Source organism: Ruditapes philippinarum, unplaced genomic scaffold, assembly GCF_026571515.1.
Source record: "Ruditapes philippinarum isolate M1 unplaced genomic scaffold, ASM2657151v2 ctg3675_1_1_1_1, whole genome shotgun sequence".
NCBI classification, from domain to species: Eukaryota; Metazoa; Mollusca; class Bivalvia; order Venerida; family Veneridae; genus Ruditapes; species Ruditapes philippinarum.
Window position 1 is genome coordinate 77,698 of NW_026861057.1, and position 27,235 is coordinate 104,932.

A 27,235-nucleotide genomic window follows, 5' to 3' on the forward strand; every position below is an offset into this window, starting at 1 on the left:
AACACAAATAAGATAATTAGATCATGTACGAGCAGTGCTTATATGATAAGAATAGTTTAAGAATGGTTCACACAGTAGAGCTACAATGTTCGTTCTTTGCAATATGATTTCTTATAAATAACTATTATCCTCGTAGCAGTTAATGTTTGACATGATTGGAAATAAGAAATGTGAATTTCCTTTGAATTTTAATGGTTTTAATAAATCTTGAATTCAAAACGCGTTTTCTTTAACATAACCATTGTTTTCATTTTCAATATATTCCACGGACTCTTTCTTACTTTGAGTGTTACCGTTCAATTTGATAGTACCCTTAGTTCTTTTGCTTCTTGGTAAACATGAAGACAACTTGAAAAACAATGGACTTATCAGCGTATCATTCAAAGTTGCACGGTTCGTACGGCCAGTAAAAATACTGACAATAAGTGACGTGATAAGGTTGATCAACATTCCTAATCCGGTATACCATTGGTAAGATATTCTGTAAAAGTCGTATACAAGAGGCTCAACTTCATTTTCTACTGTTGTTGGCGTCGTGACGTTATGGAGTATTGCCGATGTCTGCATATTAGATATACTAGTTGTCGTCAGTAAGCTAGAATTTGTACGGTAACATCCATCTGTATGCACTGGCAATGGTAATGTCCCTGGAGGTCCATCGAATACTGCACCAAATCCTAGCCAACACATTATTGTGAGAGAAGTGGCTAACCCACAAACGGCTCCGTACTTGTTAGTCCATGGGAAAAGCATGCCACCAACAAAACACCCGAGCAATGGACCAGATATTAAAGAATAAAGTGTGTATGATAGCTGAATTATCATTCCTCCAGCCTGTGAAATGAGAATAGAGATTCCAAACATCGTAAAGCCAATTATGATTATAATAAACTTCGTCAGAATCAACTCTTTCCTCCTCGTCAGTGATTTCGTGCAAAAACGCTTGATAAAATCTTCGAGAAGGACAGCTGACATTGCACTAAGTCCCGATGATATAGAACTTAAACTACCACTAAACACACACGCCATGAATATACCAGAGAGTCCAGGTATATTTCCAAGTACATCCAGGACCATAAGTGGCACAAGTTGGTCATTCTTTGAAACAAGTCCATACTTGATTGGATCGCAGGTGTTATAAAATGCAAACATAACGACTCCAATTAGGCAAACGAGTGTGTTAATTAATACAAGCGCCGGAAAATTTAACCAAACAGCCATTTGTGACTTACGCAGGGTAGGTAGTGAACACTCACGTTGGACCTGAGCTTGATTTATACCATATAGGTATGACCAGAATATCCCTCCTCCAATACCGACGGACCATACAGTGTGCCTCGTGCGAGGATCAGGAGATACGTTACCAAATTCAATTCGCCCATGCTCTTTAGCAATCTCCCAGGCCTTTGTGATTCCCCCAGTTGCAGATGTTCCTTCAATTAGTAGGGCAAGAAGACCAATAATCATAACGACTATTTGTAGACTGTCGGTCCATAACACAGTCTTCATACCTCCCAACATTGTGTATAATGTACAGACCGACGCCACACCAATCAGAGACCCCCACAGAGACAATCCTGTCACAGCTTGAAAGGCCAACGACGGTGCATAAAGTACGAATCCCATGTATAGTAAGGTTTGCAACAAAAATAGAACGCATGCAAATACTCTTACTAAAGTCCCGAAACGAAGCTCTAGATACACAAAACAGCTTATCTTATTCGTTCTGTAGAATACTGGAAGAAACACGTGCGCTGTACCTATTGTTGCAATGAACATTCCACATACGATCCAATAAAACATAGTTCCAAATGTATAAACTTCAGCAGGTGTTCCAATTATTGTCAATGCTGACATAAAAGTAGCAGCTAGCGAAAGACTCACTGGAATTGGATGCATTTTCTTTCCTCCTAGATGAAAATCTTCGATGTTTGTGTTTTTCCTGTCTTTATACGCATGATAAAAACCTATTAATGCTGATGCCACGAACAGAAGTGAAAACAAAACATAATCCAATATACCAAGTTCTCTTTTCTCGCCTGTTTGAAAGCTGTATTCGTCGCCCATTTTGTAGTTTTGTTTTAAACTAAACTGTCCAGTGGTTAAGATAGTGCATTTATACGGGATCAGCAGTGCATAAAGGCATCTTAATTTATAATGGCCTACATCCCATTATGATTAGTTGTCCTTTGTCAACAGATAAAATAGCATGTTTATATCGAATGTAATTGGTCATAATGAAGACTTACAATTTAGATTTAAAATAATAAATGTTTGTGACAAAGAAAAACACATACATAAAATACACAACTGGAGCACACACGAGGACGTACGTGCCTTAAATAATGCATACATTAATCGTTTTGTAAATTCGATGTAAAGTATTATCATAAAATAATGAATATGTATGAACTTACCACTTGTGTGTACTTTTCACGGTCATTGCACGCTGACAATTTACATTTGGCTGACAGCGTCTGCATATAGATATGAAGTTGGTGATGTACTCTTCATTGATGTTGACGTTTATTCATCCGTATGTAGAAGAGGTGATTGAAGGGGCAGTGTAAGGGTAAAAATCATCCTCTCTGTATCGAATGGGCAGTGTAAGGGACATATCTATCCCATTCAGGTCCGTTAATCTTGTAAGCAACTTGTATACCGGGGAAGATTCCCTTGTATATACATGATAATATTATTGCACTCGACTGCCCTTAGTAGCTGTATGTTTATATATTGTGAAACCTAATAGACGTTTGTTTTTATGCCTCTATGTACAACGCCGTGCATTGAAATAAATAAATCTATTGATTAATATTTCGAGTGTTCTAAAATGTTCCATAATTATCACATAGATGTATTTTATTTTATCTCCTATAAACAAATACAATGAAGAGAGTTTCATTATCAAATTTAACGCCCAGTATTTTCCATGATATCTTATTGGTCTTTAACTTTTAAAAAATAATTTACTATATAGTCTGTCCAACAAAATTTGAATCTTTCACAACAGAATCCGGGCTTTAAAAATCGCCAACAAATGCTTCATTAACTTGCAAATCTAACAAGAAATATGTAGAAAGTGGTATGTTCAGCATTTGTTTGCTTGTAACCACAGTGCCTACTTTAACTAGCTCCCTCGCTAATGAGACAACAGATCGACTCGTGCAAATCATAAGCATATGATTTTGCTTTCTAGTTTGAGCAACCAAACGTAGGCCTATATACTTTAAGCTCGTAAATACAGATTTAACTTTCCGTCTCACAACATGTCCAGAAATACCGGCAGTGATTTGATGTCATTAAGAATAAGTTTGAATTGGAGCGTTCAATAATTTAAGGGACAATTAAGTTTCTTGTACTCGAAGTGCTACATATTATATTATTATGAAGGGGAGATCGAGCCAAAGAGAAACACCGAGTGATGTCCTCAATAATTTTAGCCTTCCTTAAATTTGAAAATATTCAGTGAAAAAAAAAAAACTTTTTTTTCTTGGGAGAAAAAATACCGCATATTGTATATTTTGTAGCTAAAAGAGTAGGCCTAGTTTTACAGAATTTGAAGTTATAAATAACGAGATAATATATAGGGAAATCATTTCTGAGAAATATACGATATCATTCTATCGTTGTTAGATAAACATGTAGATGATGATAATCAGTTTGTTAAAAGGCACTTTGTTTTTCATTTCTTCTTCTTCTATTCTGGTTTGCATAAATTATATATAAATTTTGATGAAACATATAGAAGATAATAATATTTATGTGTATCATAGTTTGGGGACCTTTCTATTGAAAATGTGTCAGAGTTAAATCGTGTACATATACATGCACAGTGCGTTAACTGGAGTGCAGATATTAGTTACCCGCACTCCAGAGCATAAACATTGATTTGCTCATTTTTGCTGGGGTTTACTTATTGTGACGGCAGAGAAAGGGAAAGCGACAATAATTTCATATTCAGTTGCTCGTTCATTGGTTACTTTTTCTGGGGTTTCATATTGTGTCAACAGGGAACGTGTTTTAATGTTTGACTATGATACAAAAGAGATAGAACATCAAAACACTCGGCAATCTGATTTATACTAGGGGGTTACGCCCCCTATAACAAATCAGATAGCCTCGTGTTTCGATGCTCTTTCTATTACTTATTCATATGATGTAAACAAATAAAACTATGAGAATTATTGAAATTATGTTCAATCTTAATTTTTTTTATTCAGGGAAAAGGACAAAGATGAAAAGCAATGTGACAATTGTGAGAAACGATTTCATTCGAAATACACCAAATTGCAGCATGAAAATATGAAAAACGTTGCAGGATTGTAAAGAAACGAAAGTAGGATAACACTTGTAAATTTTGTCGACAAAATTTTTCGATGTTTTCCATCCGTATGAAACATGAACAGAAATTTAAAGAAAAGATTTTTACTAACATTTGCGACAACATTACTTGCAGCAATCATGAAAAAAAGATGAAGAACCTAAACCTAACACAAGCAGAGTCAACCTGAAAAAAATAAACCAATGGTATAATATTAATGTTAGGACTAGAAAACATGAAAACTTGAAATGTTGGTTATTTCATGTCTCATACGGTTGGAAATATTATTAACCTAATAATATTGTTCACATTTTCGCGGTCAGTATTTATAAGAGATATACGAACACATGCGGGCCTAATAATTCTCTGTTCGTTAAAAACAAATAACGTATAAAGAAGGCTAATGGAAATGCTGAAGCAAAGAAGAGACTTTTATTACAGCTCTGTGCACAAAGTAAATTTATAATTTCCTATTTCTTTTTGAGCATCTTTTTTAAAGATTTAAATCATAACATCAAAGTTTATTTATTTGGTTATTATGATAGCAATGAAAATACATATCATCTGCTGATATTTCAACCAGTTTAAGCGATTTTTGGATTTATTATCTTCACAACTCGCTTAAAATTCAATAAATTATGTAGCCAACTTAGAAGTATATGACCCTATTTCTCTATCTTTTTGTAGTTTGCATGTAATATTTATAAAAATAGGTACAAAAAGTTTCTCTCTAAATGAATCTTACGAGATATGTGGAATTAACTTGAAAGTACAAAGAACAAGTATTTCAAAGAGAGAGTGTAAAGATTTAGTTGTGTTCGACCCAAATAAATCATTTTCTTTAATGTTGAAACGACCGCGCACCTTAGAGACGATTATTAATGGTGTAAGCGGCTGTGTAAATTATGCGACAGGTTTATTGGATTTAGTGCAGGTATTTTGTGTTATTTTTGTTATGAACTACATTGATAAATTTAAAAAATGCACTCTGTACCAGTGTGCATGAATATGAATGTTTGTAATATTTTGCATTTTTTTTACCTACAAATGCGTATGCAGTAAACAGGTAAAGTTGCACCCTTTTTTTATTGGAGATAGAAATATGTTTTTATTTCTGCTTAAAAATATATCCACAAACAGTGGTGATTTATAGCTTGACTACGTTAAACACAATTTTGAAAACTATTTCCGGAAACAAAAATGATCTGAGACTGAGTACAGTCATGATAATTAACTGTACAGATTATAAATTAATTACTAATTTACTACACAGGACTATCAGTGAAAGACTATGCATTTTCATTTTTTTTACATTTTTTGTGTTAAAGTGATAAAAAAAATAAGCCTGTTGTCCATGACTAATTGCGACAGCCTTTATATATATATATATATATACATGGCAGATAGTGTGTAATGTTTGCCCTTTTTAATTGTAGTGGCTTATATATAACTTTAATTCTAGTGGCTTTAATAACTTACTTTTAATGTAGTGAATCCTAAACAATATGTTTACAATTTTCCATCTGCATGTTATTGCTAAAAATTTCTGAATTTTGTAACAAGCATGTTTTATTATCAAAATACAAGGGGCATAATTATTTGAATTAGTGTCAGCGACTCAGTTGGAAAGATTATTGATTTTCTAACCAACAGTCTACTTTTTCACGGTTTACACATGCATTAATATTATAGCAGGTTATTTAAATACATGTAGTTTTGTATAATGCATTACTGGTTGTAAACATGGCTAAGTTGCATTTTGATTTGGGATGGAAGCAAAGAGCTAATTGCAAAATTCATGGGTTATTGGGTAAATGGGCATCAGAAATAACAACGGATCTACATGTAGATTTAGTTTTTAGAGAAAATGCCCTTCAATATCTTACAATTGCCAGGTGGGTGTCAATGTTTAAGGAACAGAAGGTAGAACTTATAGCTGTCATCGATAGAGACAATATCGATGTACTGTTGATATTTTTCTGTCGATCAATAATCATTACACATTTTAAAAAATAGATTATTTAATTAATTATTTAGATGTCTATAAAATATGAAATTTCTTTAAAAATATATATAAAAGCTGGTGGCCATGTCCTAAACTAAGCTGTTGTTTCATAATGGACACATTTCATTGCAGTGATGACAAAATAATATAGTCCAAAAAAATAATGCATTTAGGTCCTTTAGAGATGGGATACAACATATTTGCATGAAAAGAACATTTATGTTACTGAAATCATTTAAACAGGTATGAAAATAACTGTTAACAGTATTTATTGATATATCGGTGAATAGCTGATATTTGTCAACCAATATTGATGAATCAATGACAGCTACTTCTGAAAAAGACATCAGCACTAACTGTCAAAGCCATAGTTGATGAAGATATACCTTTTCCCTGCATCGCACAGTTACAGCATGCGCAGCAATTAACTGATTATAGAACATATCAAATTGAGATAGAAAATAATATTAGTTCAATTAATGTATTATATTTGTAAAGCATTAATATGGTCACTTAAGCTAAGTTTACCATGTGCTTTGGGGTACATGTTTATTTTTGTTTTATGACTGCCAACAACTATTAATTACTTAATAATAAAATATTTCTGGTAGCAGCAGGGATTCTGTTATGAAATTGCCAGGCTGTGGTACTTTCATGTGCTGCTGCATTATTGTTTTGTTAACAGACATCTACATCACACAGTTACTACCTGCACCCAGCAATTAATTAATTATAGAACATAGTATTGCACAATCTTCAAGATCATATCGCAACAATTGTCTTTAAAATACTGCTGTGTTGTAATAAAATTAAATATAATTTTTCCAGGTTGTTCGGGAATATTTGCAAAGAATTAGTTTTATCACATAGGTAATTTGTCTGCTTGAATTTATGTCTACAAAGTCATTTTATTTTTTATTTCATATAATGATTACTAGTGAATATGTTTTTGTTTTTGACTGTGTAATGCATGTCAGTTTTGTCATCGCCAATGATGATGTCCAAATTTTCACAATTCATCTGCTACAACCAAGCGTAATAATATACTAATACGTTCCTTGAAAATCATATATCTAAAAAAGCTAGTCTGAGTTTGAAGGTATCAACTGTTTGTTCCGGAACAACCCTTTCTGGTAATTCGTTCCACGAGTTAACAATCCTAATGGAGAAAAAGTTTTTAAGCAGTGAAAGTCCTTTGTTGTAGTGTTGGTTTGTAAACTTTAAGATGATGTCCTCTAGTGGCTGACATGTTAATTAGATAAATTTCAAATCCAGAGGTCAGCAATATCCTCTGAAGCTACATGTATGAATGCTTTAATAGAAAAACAAATTCAAACCCCAGTGTCCGAGTTTTTTTAGAAATTCACAGCGTTTTAACTCAGATACATAAATGAAAGCTTCAACATGTTTTTGAAGTGCCTTATTAATGCTAGAAGAGCAAGTTTGATCCTGGCTCCAAGGTTATAAGGAAATTTGCAGTGCTTAAACTCAAATTGCAAATATTTGAAACTGCCACAGAATGTTCATTGACCAATGAATATCCTGAGATTTGAGACAGAACTTAGAAAATTGTTTAATAACCTGAAGGCCTGCTTTGGTGGCAGACATATAGAAATGTGTCACATGAAAAGCATTTGGAGAGTAATTTGAGTAATTTCTATTATGTGTTGATATTGGCATTGCTTTACATTACATTATTTGCTTATACCTTTTTTTTCGTTTTACAAAAAAAAATACAATTTATGAATTGATGTACCCACAAAAAATGTCCTGTTTTTCAAAAATCTGAAATTCCATGCCAAATTTCAAATCAGTTTTGTGTAACCATCACTTAAGACTTGCATCTTGGGTTCTCAATGTTGAACTCTGAAATGCACATTTGAGCCGCATCACAACAAAACCAACATAATGCCTTTGTGACCAGCATGGATCCAGACCAGCCAGTGCATCCAGGCAGTCTGATCTGGATCCATGCTGTTCGCTATCAGTTTCTCTACTTGTTATAGGGTTGGTAAGCGAACAGCATGGATCCTGATCAGACTGCCTGGATGCGCAGGCTGGTCTGGATCCATGCTGGTCGCAAATGCATTACATTGGTTTTGTCGTGACGCAGCTCATTTAATATTAATTACGTGTATAATAAAAGATAGAATCAATTAGCACTTTCTGCATTAATATTTAGTATTAACTAATTCATCCCAACTTTATAGTTGATATGCAAATAATTCAAAGAACAAGAAACATAATCAAACATTTGCCCCATGTAAATATTCTTGTAGCATAGGGCTTATGCTTGATTGCTGACGGATATACAAGACTGTGAAAACATAGGTGGGTCAACAGCATAGATATGACCAAAGAATGTCTTAAAATTGTTGTAAAAAAACAGCAGAAAAAATCCAAAGAAATTTCAGTAAATTTTAATTTAGATGTAAATAAAAGTTAACTTGAATGTATTCATGAAATCTTTTACACACATAATAATTATGTTGTTGACTTTTGTCTACATTATTTTAGAAATGAATGAACAGTTTGCAAAGGAAATTTCTGTCTAGAGCCAAATCTTAGAATATAGACTTTTTTAGAGTAATACAGCAAATTAAGTTACTTCCCATGTGAAATATCCACTACTTTAAGTACACAATTAGAATACTGCTGGACTCAAATTTCGTCATTTCAAATAATTAATAACTATAATAAGATCTTTGAAATGTGACTCCATTGAAATTGCCTTTAGACTTTTTATTTATATATACAGTGTGCACTTGCATGTACATTTCACAAGGTAGCTTTAGTTCCTAAATATCTGGGTAAACATTTTTATGTTAATTCTTTTCTAATTGAATGCCATGAAGTTAATAATTTGATTATGAATTGTGTGCCTTACTACAATACATTTAGCTGCTATGATTGTAGAATCATTCTATAATAATGAAGGACAAAGTAATGTCATTTACTGTATGAGCAATTTCCTTACCAATTTTGTATTCACTCATATTGTTAGGTTGTAAATACTATGAATCTTCAGTAGAGGTTTTTTTGTTATACAGACAGCATATGATATCAATTCTGAAAATTTGCATGTTTGAACGGAAAAAGTTGATGTCTTAAAAAGACATTTTGGCCTAAAATTAAATAAATATTGTTTGAACCATCGTACAGCTACCGTAACCCACAAAAATCACTGCCATATGAAAATGTTAATTGCCTAACAAGAAAAAACATTTTTTTTCACTAAAGAATGATACATTTTTTTTACTTAAAGATTGACACATATGAGCCTCGTCATGACAAAACCAACATAGTGCATTTGCGACCAGCATGGATCCAGACCAGTCTGCGCATTTGCCCAGTCTGGTCAGGATACATGCTGTTCGCTATCAGATCCTCTACTTGTTATAGGGTTTGTAAGCAAACAGCATGGATCCTGATCAGACTGCGCGGATGAGCAGGCTGGTCTGGATACATGCTGGTTGCAAACGCATTACGTTGGTTTGGTCATGACGCGGCTCATATGTGTCTCCTGGATTGCAAACTTGGCTGTATATAGAAGAAAACTTCTGGTGAAACATTTCACAATGCTGCATTATCTTGACATTTCAACGAATAAGTACATGTAGGGTGTTTCTATACTCACAGAACATTTTTTATTTGTGCCATTATGACACAGTCTTTCTTTAAGTTGTATGTAATTTCCTTATGCAGGAGTCCACCACTCCAGATAAGTAATGAGTGCACATTGTTCACCTGTATTGGTAAAATAAAATTTTGATATTGATTTTTCCATTCCAGCTTCACAGACACCTGTGGTAAATTTCCAGTGACATCTTAGATCAAATAAAAGTGTGTAATACCTGTGACATACAAAGGTGTTCTGTTTTTCCAGTGCGTATATACTTCTATAGATAAAATGTGATAGCAGCATATCATTTGCACACTATATTTGTTGCAGATAGTAAGAAATTCTTCCATTAATGATAAAAAGATGTGAATCATCCAAACAAATGTACTTTAAGTAATCAGGATGGAGTATAGATAATTGAGGAATAATGTAAAGCTTACATTTGAAATATGTCATGGTTTTTAGAAAGTATGGATTTTCCAAAAGCAGATTATGAAAGGATTTTTACGTTTTTTCATGTCGATATTTTTGCAATGGCTGCGTAAACCTGGGCCTAATACTACCATATTTGGGGTTTAAATAGGGGAGCAACAAATATCTTGTAGAAAGATTTGAATGACGAGTTGTAAGTTTACATTCTACAGATTTCATAGATTTATTCATTAATATTTACACTCTTATCAGTTATTTGAATAGTATGGGTGTATAAAACGTTTTTTATTTGAATTGGAGTATGTTACTTTTGTGGTCTTTGGAGTTTGTACCATAAAATTATCGTTAAAAATTTAAGTGTTAGTAGGAATATATATGATATCGATGTAGATTGTTGACAGGAAAATGAAGTTTCACAACATACATGGTACGGGTATAACATTATCTGATGCTAAGACCTCCGCTACAAGGTCCGATTCCTATTTTTGCAATGGAATTGTCTTTAGTGATCAACCAATCAAAGTTGGACAAAAAGTTGGTGTGGAATTAACATGCACAAGTAATTGGAGTGGTGCACTCAGAATCGGATTCACAATAAATGATCCTTCAAAATTTGGGAATCAGGAATTACCAAAATACGCACTACCACATTTGGCAAAAAGAGATGGTTACTGGGTGCGGCCTATCAGTGAAAACTTGGCAACAGATGGGTGTCAGCTAATGTTTTATGTTAGTAACAATGGAAATGTGCAGTTTTTTGTGAACAATGAACACAAGGGGGCACTCTTTGTTGGACTTCCTGTTGACAGAGCATTCTGGGTACTGTTTGATATATATGGAAACACCAAAGGCATGAAGTTTATTAAATCAGGTGAGAACATTTTTGTAAACTTATGTAATGAATCACTAGTTTTTTGTTTGATTTTTTGATTTGTGTAGCCTCTACGGAGTAGTGGCGACATATAGGGATCACTTCTCCGTCGTCTGTCTGTCCGTCTGTCTGTCCGTCTATCTGTCTGTCTGTCTGTCCGTCCGTCCGTCACAAAACTTGTCCGGACTACCCCTCATAAACTACTGGTGCAATTTCATCCAAACTTTACAGGAATGATCAGTACCAAGTCTAGTTGTGCATATTGTCAGCATTTTCCGGTTCAATGATTTTTGTCAGAGTTATGGCCCTTTAATAATTTTTAATTTTAAAGTTTGTCCGGACTACTTCTCTTATACCACTAATGCAATTTCAATGAAACTTTACAGGATTGATCTGTAGCTCAAGGCCTTGCGCATATTGCACTGGTTTTCCGGTTGAATGATTTTTGGCCGAGTTATGGCCCTTTGATAAAAAGGTGTTTTTTTCCGTGTGTTGCCAGATACACAAAAGCTTGTCCGGACTACTCCTCATAAACTACTGGTGCAATTTTATCCAAACTTTACAGGAATGATCAGTACCAAGTCTAGTTGTACACTGTCCGTCTGTCTGTCAGTCTGTCACAAAACTTGTCCCAACATGAAATTGGCCATCATGAGGCGACACATGTGATTACTGATCGCTCTTGTTTAAATTAAGATTCTAGAAAGATTTTTGAGGTAATTTATTTTAAATGTGGATATTCTGTAAGAAATAGTTGTGTCTTCTTACCACATCCTAGAAATGATTTATATCTTTGTACTTTGTAAAGAAATCTATATATGCATATATACTCTGTATTATTTATGCAACTCTGTTATTGTTGCAGCTGCATTTTGAAAGTCTTGTAATGTGTGCATTGTCATGCATGCATTGCATTTAAATGTTGAATTAAAAACATATTTTACCCTGTTCAACAAAAAAAAATGCAATGTTTCTGCTTCACACAAAATAGAAATTATTTTGAGGTTCACCATTGAAATTCAGTGCAGGCATATTAAGGAAACATTTAATATGTTGATAGAGAATAAAATACAGGGTTCCATGCTATATGTATGATTTATTTAAATTTGACCATTATTTTATATTAATATCAGGAATGAAAATATTTGATTATTCACATAAGATGCATGAATGAAAAACAAAATATTATACTTGAAAATAAAATAATATTATTTTCCATTTTCATGAAAACCAAAGTAGAAATAATTTTGATAAGCATTAAAGCATGATATAGTCTGATTTTATTGACCTGTCAATTATGAATACATTATAGGACTCATTTAAATTTTCGATCCCACTTCGGTTTGGTCCGTGTAGTTTACGAGAATTAATAAGGAGTATATTAGTCATGGATTGAAAGTCACGCCAGCCTTATGTGAAGATTTTCGTTAATTCACAGTACTAAGGACAGTCGGTAAAGAGATTGTCTGATAATTGAGTGGTCTGTGGTTCGATCCTTACTGTTGCCATTGTTTTAGTACTCTTTCTTTATTTTTGCAGTATATTTAAATGGAACAGATTTGTAGTGTGTTTTACGGCATTGAAAAGACATTTATTGATTTTAATCCTTTTTAATTTTAAACATGAATTCTTAAAAAAACATGTTATTTAAAAAGAGTATATACATAACAAAATTAAGTAAAACATAATAAAAAAACAAACAACATAAAATAATCATATATAGATTCAATAATGTTGAAAGTATTAATAAGACAAAAACATGGACCAACGCGGCCTAGAACTTAAAACACGTGTGGCACTTAGATTATAAACTCATGATTTAACCTGTTGCGCTATAACGCTGAGTACACTTAGTTTAGAGATACAAATTAAATTAAATTCCATCGTACAGCGTACATCTGACGGAACTTACCGAACATCTACCGAAGATTAATATACTGTGTGCATCGACCGTGTAATCAGTATGTAGTTGACAGGTTAATAAAACCAAACAATACCACTAATTTGTATAATGGACTGATACTGCTTTGAGATTGGAACTGTTCATTATTATTATAAAGGATTATGATATCAATATACCATGTAGTAATATTGACTTGCTGATTAACAGAATAGATTTTACATTTATACTGTAAAATGTACTTGCCTTGGTTTCAATTTTGATTTAAGTATGTTTTAATATAAAACAGATCAGAATTACAGATTTTTCACATAATCAAGACACTTATAATAATCATCACCCGCAACAGCATTAAAAAAGTTAATCCTTTTCTCACTAAATATTTAAACTGGACTTGCATTAATTTAGACAAAAAATATTTATTATCTCAGGGGAAAATTTCATTATATGTACTGTTTGAATACTGCACAGTGCAGACTATGATCAGATGGCACAGGCATGCAGGCTAATCTTGGTTTGCACTGGTTGCTTGGGTTGTTGCCAGCAGGGTAACAAATAAGTACCACATATTACAACTTTAAAGCAGCACGCCTCCAGGTTCATGTTAATTTTCATGAAAATTTTAGAAATGTATTAAAAAGTAAAATATTGTGAGATGAACAAATAAAGCAATTTACACATTGCAATCGGCACTAATATAATCCAAGAAAATTACCCAAAAGTGGTCAACAGTCAACAAATTGCAAAAAAGCTCTTATTGCATAAGTAACGCAGTATAAATATGGTGATCATATACTGCAAAAGCATTCTTAAACTGCATAAAACATGTAAAATATCACTTGGATCTTGAATGTTTTTACCTTTCTTAAAATTCTTAACATTATTTTTCTCAATATTGATTTTCTTGAAATATTTTGGCGTGCAGTTTTAATATTGTGTCAGTAGTTTTCATGTAAAAGTTATTTTTAAAATATAAAAAAGTAAACTTGAATATCTAGGTAACTGTTAACAATAATCTTATAAACAATAATCAATTAAAAGACTTAAGCTTAATCAAATACCACACTTGGGTTATAGTAACCTTTGATAAGAATGATAAAAAAATTGAAAGAGAAATGTCAAGATTACAGATCAAAGGAAATAAATGTTGTTGTTTTTTGCCCTAAGTAGTTATAAATCTGCCATAATGTATTTATAAAAGAACTTTAAAATGGTTATATAATTTGAGTTTAGCCAATGATATGCAAATGTTATTCATAACAAGCGCATGTAAAAGCAAGACGAGACAGGATTTCTTTGCAGATATTTTCTTTCAAGTCTGATATATAATCAGACGGCTTTTTCCCCCGTCACCTTGAATCAATGTGAATCACCTTGATCGTGTTATATCATAACATTATTTGCTTGATTGATTTAATGTGCCTGTAACCATATTATATTCAATTTTTCAGAAGCAAAGGATATTTATTTTTAAATCGGCAGCAGACGCCTCATAGAATCATATGCACCTGATTTTCTTTAATTTATAGTTAATATTGGAGACATATAAAAAGATAAACCTTGTGCTTGATAACTCAGTTGTTTAGTTCCAGCAAATGAAATTTATACTTTGAGCAGAGAAAAAACATTCCTGGTGAGGAAAAATGTTAAAATTTTGTAAATTGTTTACAGACGATGCACCAAAGGAGATAATGGCGAGGGGGCCAGAGGCTATCAAAGCTTTTGAATCAGCATGTATCTCTGGCATGAAACCGGTCTATAAAACACGACTTATGCTTGTTGGACAGGATAGGGCAGGAAAAACAAGTCTGAAGAAAGCATTACTAGGGCAACAGTAAGTTATAAATAGTTCCTTGTTTTCATTTTTTTGTGTGCAATTTCTTCTGTTTTACCTTTACATGCAATCAGTTACTAATAAAATTGCAAGTTGGTCCTATTAGATACATAGATTACTCGTGCATACATTTGGGTACTTAGGTCACAACAGGTATGACTACAATGATAATTTCTCACATTGACAGGTGCTAAATATTACGATCAATTTTTTGTATCAATGTTATATTGACATAGTTTAGATTGTAAAGTAAAACAATAATGTTTCCATCATCAGATGTGATTTATCAGGAATAATGTCAAGAAATTGATAAATCAGTATTAGTTGTCAGTAAAACTTTGGTTTTGCTTAAGAGAATGGAAAAGGTCAAGGTCACTTTAACCATGTTGTTTGAAAACATGTTGTAGTATGTTTACCATATGTTTACCATACTGTTATCTAAGAACAGACTATAGCTAGTCTATACTTGCAACCTGGCTGGAATTATCCGTCAGTCGTTGACCAGCTACACTTGTAGTAAGATCGCTTGATCATATCATTATATTACTAGTCTTGTAAATAAACTGTATATATATATATATTTGTATATCAGACTTTGTTATTATACTTGACTTTATTATATAGTTACAGCGATACAACATGTCTTTAAATATAACAGTATAAAAACTATAGTAAAATGAAATTCTTAAAATATTGTTATTAATTTTTAAGGACAAGGTCGTTATAACCTTGAGAATGGTTCTTAAGGAGAGTTATTGAAAATTCATGTTACATGCTATCTGTAAAGTTATAACAATATAGATTTTGTGTTTTTCATTGACAGAAGTGTGAAAGGCAGCACAGAGGAGACACAAGGGATAGATTTATCTACTTCCTGTACATTCTGTGTTGGTAGCCATGACAACTGGACTGAAGCTGGAACAAACACACATGATGTGACACAGGATGATAGCAACAAAGGCATTATGGGTAAGAAATTTGGTTGGTCAACTGATCTCAGTGAAACCATTGAAGTTTTCACTTACACAAAAAAACAGACATCATCTAATACTTGATAATGCATTAAAATTATAATATAAAAACTTAACTAAAAAAAGAAGCCACAAAACATGATTGGTCATAGGTACAAACTTATTGAAAATAGTACAGGAGGAGAGTCAATCCATCCTAGTCATTATAACTGTATCTACTGTATTCCTAAAAAAGATTTCGCGCGTTTTAAGTTAGCGCTTTTCGCGGTAGGCATGATTCGGCGAATCTTTATAGCCGCGAATATGTCACTTATAACAAATCCGCGAAAATTTCTAGCTTCAACCAAAGATAACATAAACATGCAGAATATTTATTATAATCTACTTACACAAAAAAAAATATAAACACAGGTGCTATAGAAATGTGTAAAGAATTATTTATGTATATTTTTGACACTACAAAAATGTAGTTTGCACGCTGGAAAATAAAATATCAATTATTAGTTATTATCATGCTTATTGACGTTTTTCGCTAGTCACGGCGTTGACAAACGCATTTACAGTTTGCGTACATTGAATGACTTGGATTTTATTTGCTTGGAGTAGGTGTAATCCTTTGTTAAAAGTACACTAGTGCTACTTTTGATAACAGCTGTTATGTTGTTATAATGAATGATGTTATAATATGATGTACAGTCCGATACTGTGTAAAAATACGTATCGACATTTTGAAGATAAAGTCAGTTATGATTCAAATGAGAATAAAAGCTAACGGGTCTGATTAAATCTTACTTAATCACATAGTGAAAAAGGTAAGGAAATATGATTTGTTCACAGAACAACCGTCCGTGTTCGACAAGTCAATAGATGAAAAGGTATCAAGTAACGTTGCGCTTTAGGTACGACTTGTCCAAAAAAAAAAAAGAATTAAAAGTACCCAACAGGCAAGGTCATGCATCCGAAACGTAGCCTTCAAAAACTGTAATTTAGGTCGTACCAAAAACTGTAATTTAGGTCGTAGCGACTTAATATTCGCGGAATTCGCGGTTACTACAAATCTGCAAAAGTTTGTCTCTGCGAAAATGCTGACTTTGTGAAAAATGCGAAATATTGTATCCGCGAACATTTCTTAGGAATTTACAGTATTTCTTTATAAAAACTTTAGCTTAGCTTATCTTTTTGGAACACAGTGGTCTACTCAGGTCCCGTTCATGTTAAAATAAGGTTGGAAGGGGACCTTTTGGTCTTTTTTCCCGATTTTTTTGTAATGAAAAAGGGTGGGTTTCATAGGGCTGCCATTGTTTCAGTTACCATTAAAGGGATAAATGAATTCACATTTAATAACATAGTACATATTTCTTTTATTATGCAAAGCATTGTAAGGTAACTGATATAAAGCATTATAATATATACTACAGGTGATGTTGAAGGCTTAGAAGAGGAGTATAACCAGGCATTAGCCACCAATATTGTTCAGGAACTTTTATATCAGAAGAGACGTAAAACTTCTGTGTCACAGAAATCAAAACCTGCATCACGTGAGTCACAGAGAGGATCTACAGCTGGTAGTAGAAAGGTTGGTTTTATTTATTAATGTACGGTTCATGTACTTGATTTTAAATGGTAAGGTTAACCCTTCTCCAAGATGTTTTCAGATAGCAGCAGTCTAGTACCTTTCTAAATGTAAATTTTGAGAAATAGTCCTCCTTTGAATTTTGAAAAGTCATAATCACACAGATTTTTTTTGAGAAAACTTAAATTGAGAAGTCAATTGTAGGTGTTGTTTGACCATATTGCAGGGGATAAACAAAATCACTGTACCATGTCTTGCAAGCCTGTACAATTCAATGTGTACCCTGTCTTGCAATTATAGGCATATATCACTTCTGATCACTATACCCTGTCTTGTGAGCTTATATACTGTAACTTGAACATTTCTTGCCATAACAGGATGTAGACTTATGTTTATATATACATGTACATGTACTATGTGTATGGTTTACAGATTAGCCAACCGCCTCCTTGGTCGAGGGGTTAGAGTCGATGACTTCTAATCCAGTTACCTGTCTGGCGTGGGTTCGATCCCCGGGAGACGCTTTGGTAGTTTAGCGCGGAGGAAGGTAGTCTAGTACTGGTGTAACTCTCCAGGAACGATGGTTAGGAAACTACCCACCTATATGACTGAAATACTGTTGGGGAAAAGGCGTAAAATGAAACATACAAACAGATTAGCCTGACTCTGTATATGAAATATATTTGTCTGTTATTATCACTGCTTATGCTGACAGGTTTAAGGTGGTCCATGTTGGGGTATTTCATCATTTATGGGACGAAAGCTTCATGAAATGTAGATCATGAGTTGTTTCATATAGGAAAGTTCTAGAATAAATAATTGGAAATTGAATAAACATGTTAAATAATCAGTGTTATGATATGTTCTTTGCATGTTATTTTGGAGGAGTGGTGCAGCTTTTAATATCCTTCATATCTGTTATTTATATTTCCAAAAAGTAAATATAAAAAATGCAAAGTAAATATAAAATAAAGCTGTCAAACCAGTTTGGAAAATAAAACTATGTATGCTTATGGCTTCAAGTCAATACTATACTTTTTAATAGTTGACTGGAGTGAGCTTGAAGGACTTAGTAGCATGTATTCATGTTGCATAACTTTAAGTTAGTTGTAAAAATCAAATGCAATAAAAGTGGTTCTAAATTTGAATCTGCATTCATATTACCTAATAGGCATGCACTTTACATTGATCTGGGGATAACTCTTATTTTTTCAAATTTTAAAACATTCAAAGAGTTATTTCCCATGTTGCAAATAATTGTGTTTCAACATTTTTGACACAATGAATAGGTTTTCTTTTACATTTCTAATATAGTAAATAGTTGAAACATGTTTAGAATTATGTGTGATCTTAGAATATCAAATGTCAACTTACAATATCTGTTGATTATTTGGATAAAATTTGAAATCTTATCATATTATAAGATGATTGGTTAGACACACCACACACTTTCCCAGCTGTCTGTGTAGCCTGGGCATCCGTGGTCGAGTGGATAAGGTCCTTGACTTCAAACCACTTGCCTTTTACCTCTGTGGGTTTAAATCCCAACAGATTCTTTCATGTGAGGAAGCTATCCAGCTAGCTTACGGAATGTTGGTGGTTCTACTCAAGTTCATGCCTGACATAATGCATTGTGGTGTACTCCACCAGGAAAGCTTGAAAGTTGCCATATGACCTTTTACTACGTTAATTATACCTTACAAAAAAAAAGTTGTTTATTAGGAATAGCAATTTACTTAAATAAAAATGGAAAGGTCTTTGAAAATCTTTCTTTGAATGAAATTATAATGAATGAACAAACTCTCATCATAAGTTAAGATCAGAAGTTTTAAATTTGTCATAGCACCTGCCAATATTTAGTTTGTAATAAAAACAGTAAAGCTGAATTTTCTTTGACATTTTTTTTTTTTCAGATTTCAAGTAAACCATCTTCTGCAAGTATTTCAGCCAAGTTCAGTGAGATTCCGTCAGAAATGTTTAAGGAAGTGCCAGATTCTGTGGTTGAATTAGTGCAAAAAATGTTGGACAATTCTTCTGTGGAAGTTAAATCCCAGGACTCCGTTTCTTTGGCAACTAAGCCTGTAGATGGAGCTAAAATGGTGCTAAATATATGGGATTTTGCTGGAAAAGAAGTTTATTATGCGACACATCAAATTTTTTTGACTAGTCGGGCATTATATGTTTTTGTGTTCAATTTGACTAATGACCTTGATGAGGTGACCTCTGAATCAGAGGTAAGCATTATTATATACAGTCATTGGTAAAAAGAATTGTACAATTTTGTAACTTTATATCTAAGGCAAAACTGTGATACAATTTATAAGCGAGTTTAAAACTGGAAGTTAAAAATTTTGGATGGGTTTTAACTGTCAGAGTTTTGAAATTATTTGTTAGGGGATAAGATTTTAAAATAATGAAACATATTGATATTAATATGTAAATTATGATAAATAAAATATAGCATGGTGAAAACAGTTGGAGCCATTTTAATATAATTGTAGCAAATAAAAAGCAGTGAGTCACGATCTGCAATATTTACCTTATAGATTAACTGTGATTTTAAATTTCAGGAAGACTCTGATAAACTTTCTACATTAGAATATCTAGATTTCTGGTTGAGATCTATATATGCTCATGCCTCTACAACTAACAAGACTACAGAGTTAAACACATATTCTCCACCAGTGTTGATTGTGGGGACTCATAAAGATTGTTTACATTCTGAGACAGATGCCATAAACCAGACTGTAAGTTATGTTTATTTAATTGCCAGGATAACTTAAGAATTTTGGTTTATGATAGTCCTTTACTGAAGTGGGCTCAGTTGCCAAGTTGTTCACCTTGCTGACTTGAAACCACTGGATTTTCACTGTTCTCTCAAGGGACTTGATTTCTTTTATTATTATTATAATACAGTCAAATGAATTAATTATTGTCTAATAAATCCCTACCACTGAAGGTTATTATCAGAAGTTAATGTTTTTATGTGGTTATTTCACTGATATAGATACCTTAATAACTATCAATTTTTATCTTGCCGAATGGTAAAGTGTATTTGTGCAACATATTGTTACAAATACAAATGTATCATTTTCACTGGTAATACCTAGCCCTAGTAGAAATTTTCTATTTTTATGAATTTTAGGAATTCTTTTTAGCTTTGAAATTCAATGAATTATGCTGTTAGCTCACCTGAGCACGAAGTGCTCAAAGGTGAGCTTTTGTCATCACTCTGTGTGCGTCGTGCGTCCTTCAAAAAATGGCGTCAAACTTTTCAAACAACATCTCCTCCTAAACTACATGGCCAATTGCAACCAAACTTTACAGAAATGATCCTTAGGTGGACCCCTTTCAAAGTTGTTCAAAAATTTAAATTCCATTAAAAACTCTGGTTGCCATGGCAACCAATAAGAAAAACTTAAAAAATCTTCTTCTAAAAAACCGTAAGAGCTAGAGCTTAGATATTTGGAATGGCATGAAACATCTTCTAATGAGTGCCTACCAAGTTTGTTCAATTCAAAGCCCTAGGGTCAAAATTGGCCCCGCCCCAGGGGGTCATTGATTTTCCCTATATGCATATAGTAAAAACTTAAAAAATCTTCTTTTAAAGAACTCAAAGAGCTAGAGCTAAGATATTTAGCATGAAACATGTTCTAATGGGTGTCTACCAAGTTTGTTCAAATAAAAGCCCTGGGGTCAAAATTGGCTCCAACCCGGGGGTCATTGATTTTCCTTATATGTGTATAGCAAAAACTTAAAAAAATCTTCTTTAAAAAAACCCAAATAGCTGGAGTTTAGCTATTAAGCATGAAACATCTTCTAGTGAGTGTCTACCAAGTTTGTTCAAATAAAAGCCCTGGGGTCAAAATTGGCCCCGCCCCGGGGGTCATTGATTTTCCTTATATGACTGTGTATAGCAAAAACTTAAAAATCTTCTTTGAAAAAACCCAGATAGCTAGTGTTTAGATATAAAGCATGAAACATCTTCTAGTGAGTGTCTACCAAGTTTGTTCAAATAAAAGCCCTAGGGTCAAAATTGGCCCCGCCCCAGGGTGTCTTTGATTTTCCCTATATGCATATAGTTAAAACTTAAAAAATCTTCTTTTAAAGAACCCAAAGAGCTAGAGCTAAGATATTTAGCATGAAACATCTTCTAATGAGTGTCTACAAAGTTTGTTCAAATAAAAGCCCTAGGGTCAAAATTGGCCCCGCCCCCGGGGGTCATTGATTTTCCCTATGTGCATATAGTAAAAACTTAAAAAATATATTATATATATATACATGCATACATATACAACCAAGTTTGTTCAAATAAAAGCCCTGGGGTTAAAACTGGCCCCGCTCCAGGGGCCTATATACAGGTGAGCGACTTTGGGCCATCATGGCCCTCTTGTTGTTTTACAGGTTGAAGAAAAGTTTTCATTAATACAAGAGTTCCTGATTGGTAAACCTTATGTGAAACATCTAGTCACCCCATTTTTTGCCGTCAACAATACACTGGACGATACTGTGGTAAAATTTGTATATCATTCTTTGATTACTGCAGACGGAAAATGAAATGAGAACATTTTATGAATTTTTGCTTGGAAATATCTATATTAAGCTTAATAATTTGCTGATAAACTGCATGATTTCAGAAGGTGTTTAAAATAACAGTTTAGCAGTAATGTTATGTCTACTAGTGCTATTACTTTATTTGTTTCCTTCCTTGCAAGAAATGACAAGAATAATTATACCTTCCTTGCAAGAAATGACAAGAATAATTATATTCAGTTTCTTTACAAATGTGCTAATCAAAACAATTCTCATGCAATTTTAAAAAACAGCTTTTTTGGATAGGGGAGATATAGCCAATATTCACCAGGCTGTAAAATAAGCAAAAAAAAAAGGTTAAACGTCAAACTGTAATAACTTTCTTAATAAATTTTATTTAGATACATCATTGTAGTGGAACTCTTACTAAAGTTACTGGTAAATGGTCTTTGCCTCCTTCTCTTTTTAGCTCACCTGTCACAAAGTGACAGGGTGAGCTTTTGTGATCGCTTTTCGTCCGGCGTCCGTCCGTCCGTCGTCCGTCCGTCCGTAAACTTTTACTTTAAATGACATCTCCTCATAAACCACTAAGCCAATTTCATCCAAACTGTTCCTTTGGTGGTCACCTTTGAAAATTGTTCAAAGAATTTAATTCCATGCAGAACTCTGGTTGCCATGGCAACCGAAAGAAAAAACTTTAAATATCTTCTATTAAAAAACCATAAGAGCTAGAGCTTAGATATTTGGCATGAAACATCTTCTAGTGAGTGTCTACCAAGTTTGTTCAAATAAAAGCCCTGGGGTCAAAATTGGCCCCGCCCCGGGGGTCATTGATTTTCCCTATATGCATATAGTAAAAACTTAAAAAATCTTTTTTTAAAGAACCCAAAGAGCTAGAGCTAAGATATTTAGCATGAAATATGTTCTAATGGGTGTCTACAAAGTTTGTTCAAATAAAAGCCCTGGGGTCAAAATTGGCCCCGCCCCGGGGGGTCATTGATTTTCCCTATATGCATATAGTAAAAACTTAAAAAATCTTCTTTTAAAGAACTCAAAGAGCTATGGCTAAGATATTGAGCATCAAACATGTTCTAATAGGTGTCTACCAAGTTTGTTCAAATAAAAGCCCTGGGGTCAAAATTGGCCCCGCCCCAGGGGGTCATTGATTTTTCCCTATATGCATATAGTAAAAACTTAAAAAATCTTCTATTAAAGAACCCAAAGAGCTAGAGCTAAGATATTTAGCATGAAACATGTTCTAATAAGTGTCTACCAAGTTTGTTCAAATAAAAGCCCTGGGGTCAAAATTGGCCCCGCCCCGGGGGGCATTGATTTTCCCTTTATGCATATAGTAAAAACTTAAAAAATCTTCTTTTAAAGAACTCAAAGAGCTATGGCTAAGATATTTAGCATCAAACATGTTCTTAAAGGTGTCTACCAAGTTTGTTCAAATAAAAGCCCTGGGGTCAAAATTGGCACCGCCCCGGGGGTCATTGATTTTCCTTATATTTGTATAGCAAAAACTTAAAAAATCTTCTTTGAAAAAACCCAAATAGCTAGAGTTAAGATATTAAACATGAAACATCTTTTAGTGAGTGTCTACAAAGTTTGTTCAAATAAAAGACCTGGGGTCAAAATTGGCCCCGCCCCGGGGGTCATTGATTTTCTTTATATGTGTATAGCAAAAACTTAAAATCTTCTTTGAAAAAACCCAAATAGCTAGAGTTTAGATATTAAGCATGAAACATCTTCTAGTAAGTGTCTACAAAGTTTGTTCAAATAAAAGCCCTGGCCCAGCCCCAGGGGTGTCATTGTTTTTAACTATATGTGTATAGTAAAAACTTAAAAAAAATCTTCTTTTAAAAAGCCCAATGAGCTAGAGCTTAGATGTTTAGCATGAAACATCTTCTTATGGGTGTCTACCAAGTTTGTGCAAATAAAAGCCCTTGGGTTAAATTGGCCCTGCAACTTAGGGGGGTTGGGGGGCCTATATACAGGTGAGCGACCTCAGGGCCATCATGGCCCTCTTGTTCTTAATATGTTTTTATTGCTTTATTTCATTAGTTAGTGGAGTTGCGGAGGAAAATAGAAGAGATATCTTGCCAAGAACCTTATATAGGAGAACGTATGCCGATACGATGGATGAAGTTTGAGCAGGAGATAAATACTCTAAAAACACAGGGGACACATTACGCCTCTTATGATCAGGTAAATGAATAGTTTTAAATACTAACTAAAAGTTAGGAACACCAGTCTTGGATAAGATTAAATCCAGTCTGCCTGGTTTGAATTCCTGGACTGGTTCTGCTATAAATCTAAGCTGTTGCATTGATTTTAGAATGAAAATATCAATATTTAGGTGCTAATAGCTGCCGAGAATATAGTTTGACCACTTGCAATATCAGCCTGGATTTATTCTAGTTGCATAGGTCTATATATAGGTAGCAAAAACAACAACAACAACAAAAAAACCCCAACACTTTCATAGTTATCTCACACTAAAGGAAATTATTTTTATGCAAAACTTCAGACATTCAATACATTAATAAGTGCAATCTTTCTTTTAAAGTGGCATTATGCCCATTTGAATGTAAACAGTAAATCAAAAGGTAAAACTAAAAAATGATTTGACATTTTGCTATAATTATGTTCAGTTTTATATTTTACTCTGAAAAAATAATTAATTATGTCACCAAAGGAAATTAAGTATGGTATAGAGTGTATGTGGCAGTTTTGTATTATAGAAATTATTGTTCAATCACCATTATTGTAGCCAATCTTTTGAAATATATTAATAATTCAACTGAAATTAACAGGGAAAAAAGTGAGCATTTTGTCACTTTAAGTGAAAAAAATACCATTAATTATCTTGCATGTAGGAGAGGAGGTGAACTGAGAGTATCACCTCTGAATAAAGATTACTTGAATACTTGAAAAGAAAATATAACATTTGTTTTTTTTTAAATCAAAAACAAAAACATTTCTGCTACATTTTGTGATAGACATTCAAATTGATCTATTAAAAAATGATATTGAGAAAAAAAAGGAAATAAGTATAATGTAATATTCTAAAGTTTGTTATGATTTCAGGTGACGGAGGTAGCAGGACATCTAGGTGTTACAGATTATAAAGAAGTTATGACAATGTTAGAGTTTTATCATGATCTTGGAAGTATAGTATACTATGGTAGTGGAAAATCGGCTATAGATAATCTGTTACGTAACACGGTCATTCTTGATCCACAGTGGCTGGTTGATATGTTTAAACATGTGATATCCTCTGCATGGAGACCAGAGGATAAGGTATGGTTATGATATTTAACATATAGAAAATAGTTACTGTACAATAAACTTTTTGTTTTGGCCAATATGTTGCACCAACACAGCAGAGGTCATATGGCGACTTTCCAGCTTTACTGGTGAAGGAAGGTCTCCGATGCCCCTCTGTGCATTATTTTAGGCATGAGAGAGTACCAGAGTAGAACCACTGATGTTTCATAAGGTTGCTGGATAGCTTCCTCACATACAAAAAATCCAGAGTCCCTTTAGGGATTCAAACCTACAGCAATGAAGTGCAGGTGATTTGAAGGTCAACGTTCTTTACCACTCAGCCACGGATGCCCCCAACAAAGTAATAAATTATGTGGCTTTAGTAGTTGGTCACATACAGAGAAATGGGTTATTACTGGTTAGTTATCCAGGAAATGTTAAGTTGATCAACTTCTGAGATATGACCAAAATAACAACATTTTGATATGTTAGAATTGGCTTAAAAAAACGGGAAAAAATGTAAAACTTAATATTTCAGTGGAATTTAATTCGTGACAAGTGGACTAGATTAGAGGAGTTTGGTATTTTAGAAGAAACTCTGCTTGAGACATTGTGGCACGAGGCATTGGATCAGAAAATGTTACTTCTAGGATTGCTCGAGAAATTTGATCTGGTTTGCCAACGTCTTCCTAGTGTTGCGGAGGTAAATTATATATTCCTTACGTAATCAAATGTTGTACTTTTTTCTATCAATGCACTTTTATTGTTACTTTTTACATTGATTTCGGCTGTTTTAATTGCATGTGTTAAGTTAATTTCAAGTAAATAATGTCAATAAACCTTGATAATGATTTAGATGATTTTGCACTTATATTAAAAAGCTTCTTACAAGTTTTTGCACAATCGATGTTCAAGAGTTGTCTAGCTTGTCTTACTCAACATTTCAGTCCCAGGCTTCTGACTACATGACAAATAGATGTTTTTACGTACCTGCACGGTTGTCACGGTACCACGGTTCAAATAAACTTTACACAGTCGGAGAAAACGATGTCACTTTCTACATTAACTTCCATGGATTTCTACCAAGTAAGCAGTTTCTTAAATAACAATTCAGATAAAACTGTTTTCCAGTTTCAGCTCACCAGAGCCTGAGAGACTAAAATGTCAACTTAATTGATCAATAAAATGAAAATCCTTACACTTCTACATTTGTCTTATGGTTTTAAACAATCCACAATTTTAATAGTTCAATAATAGTTTATGGGATTTTATATATAATTACTAACACTGAACAACTGGGGCATCCGTGGCCGAGTGGTTAAGGTCATTGACTTCAAATCAATTGCCCCTCACCGCTGTGGGTTCGAATCACGACAGGGACTTTGGATTCTTTCATGTGAGGAAGCTATCCATCTAGCTTACGGAATGTCGGTGGTTCTACTCAGGTGCCCGTTCGTGCCTGAAATAATGCACGGAAGGGCACTTGAGGTCTTCCTCCACCAGTAAAGCTAGAACGTCGCGATATGACCTATACTGTGTTGATGTGACGTAAAACCCAAAACAAACAAACACTGAACAACTAATAATGGAGAGTATGATAAGACTGCATAATTGTAAAAGTTTACCTGACTGTATTGTTTGCAAATACCTGTTACTGTTGCATTATTGTCAAAAGTGTCGAAATTACCTACTGGTAGGCCTGTCGTCAAAAGTTTTGCCCTCTTATACATTTATGATTTAATTGTGAATGGTAAATTGCCCTCTTGTACATATATAACTTAATTGTTAATGTTCCCAGAAGGAAATGACTATGAAAAAACAAACAAAAACAGTTTATTTACAGTTTATTAAGTTTGTGTATAGTTATACATATGTAATGAAATATATAATATATTTCACT

The 27,235-nt window shown here is 33.4% G+C and overlaps 2 protein-coding genes across 2 annotated transcripts in view; one reads left to right on the plus strand and one right to left on the minus strand.

The window, feature by feature from the left end:
• Positions 1 to 213: 213 nt before the first annotated feature.
• On the minus strand, positions 214 to 2,067 carry LOC132714390 (sodium-dependent multivitamin transporter-like). The gene has a single exon (XM_060697253.1). The coding sequence runs from the start codon at positions 2,065 to 2,067 to the stop codon at positions 214 to 216; it is 1,854 nt and encodes a 617-aa protein (XP_060553236.1).
• A 3,097-nt stretch (positions 2,068 to 5,164) lies between these two features.
• LOC132714386 (uncharacterized) overlaps positions 5,165 to 27,235 on the plus strand; it is a 31,277-nt gene continuing 9,206 nt past the window's right edge. Inside the window, exons 1-12 of the mRNA XM_060697249.1 lie at positions 5,165 to 5,258; positions 10,122 to 11,254; positions 14,826 to 14,988; positions 15,812 to 15,957; positions 17,378 to 17,535; positions 19,446 to 19,766; positions 20,103 to 20,279; positions 21,937 to 22,044; positions 24,130 to 24,273; positions 25,156 to 25,368; positions 25,874 to 26,038; positions 26,283 to 26,421. Coding sequence (XP_060553232.1) covers positions 10,789 to 11,254; positions 14,826 to 14,988; positions 15,812 to 15,957; positions 17,378 to 17,535; positions 19,446 to 19,766; positions 20,103 to 20,279; positions 21,937 to 22,044; positions 24,130 to 24,273; positions 25,156 to 25,368; positions 25,874 to 26,038; positions 26,283 to 26,421 — 2,200 coding nt within the window. The 5' untranslated portion in view covers positions 5,165 to 5,258; positions 10,122 to 10,788. The remainder of the gene's footprint in view (positions 5,259 to 10,121; positions 11,255 to 14,825; positions 14,989 to 15,811; positions 15,958 to 17,377; positions 17,536 to 19,445; positions 19,767 to 20,102; positions 20,280 to 21,936; positions 22,045 to 24,129; positions 24,274 to 25,155; positions 25,369 to 25,873; positions 26,039 to 26,282; positions 26,422 to 27,235) is intronic.

Excerpts from the sequence above, each read along its gene's own strand:
- LOC132714390 (XM_060697253.1), bottom strand. The coding sequence starts at position 2,067 with ATGGGCGACGAATACAGCTTTCAAACAGGCGAGAAAAGAGAACTTGGT.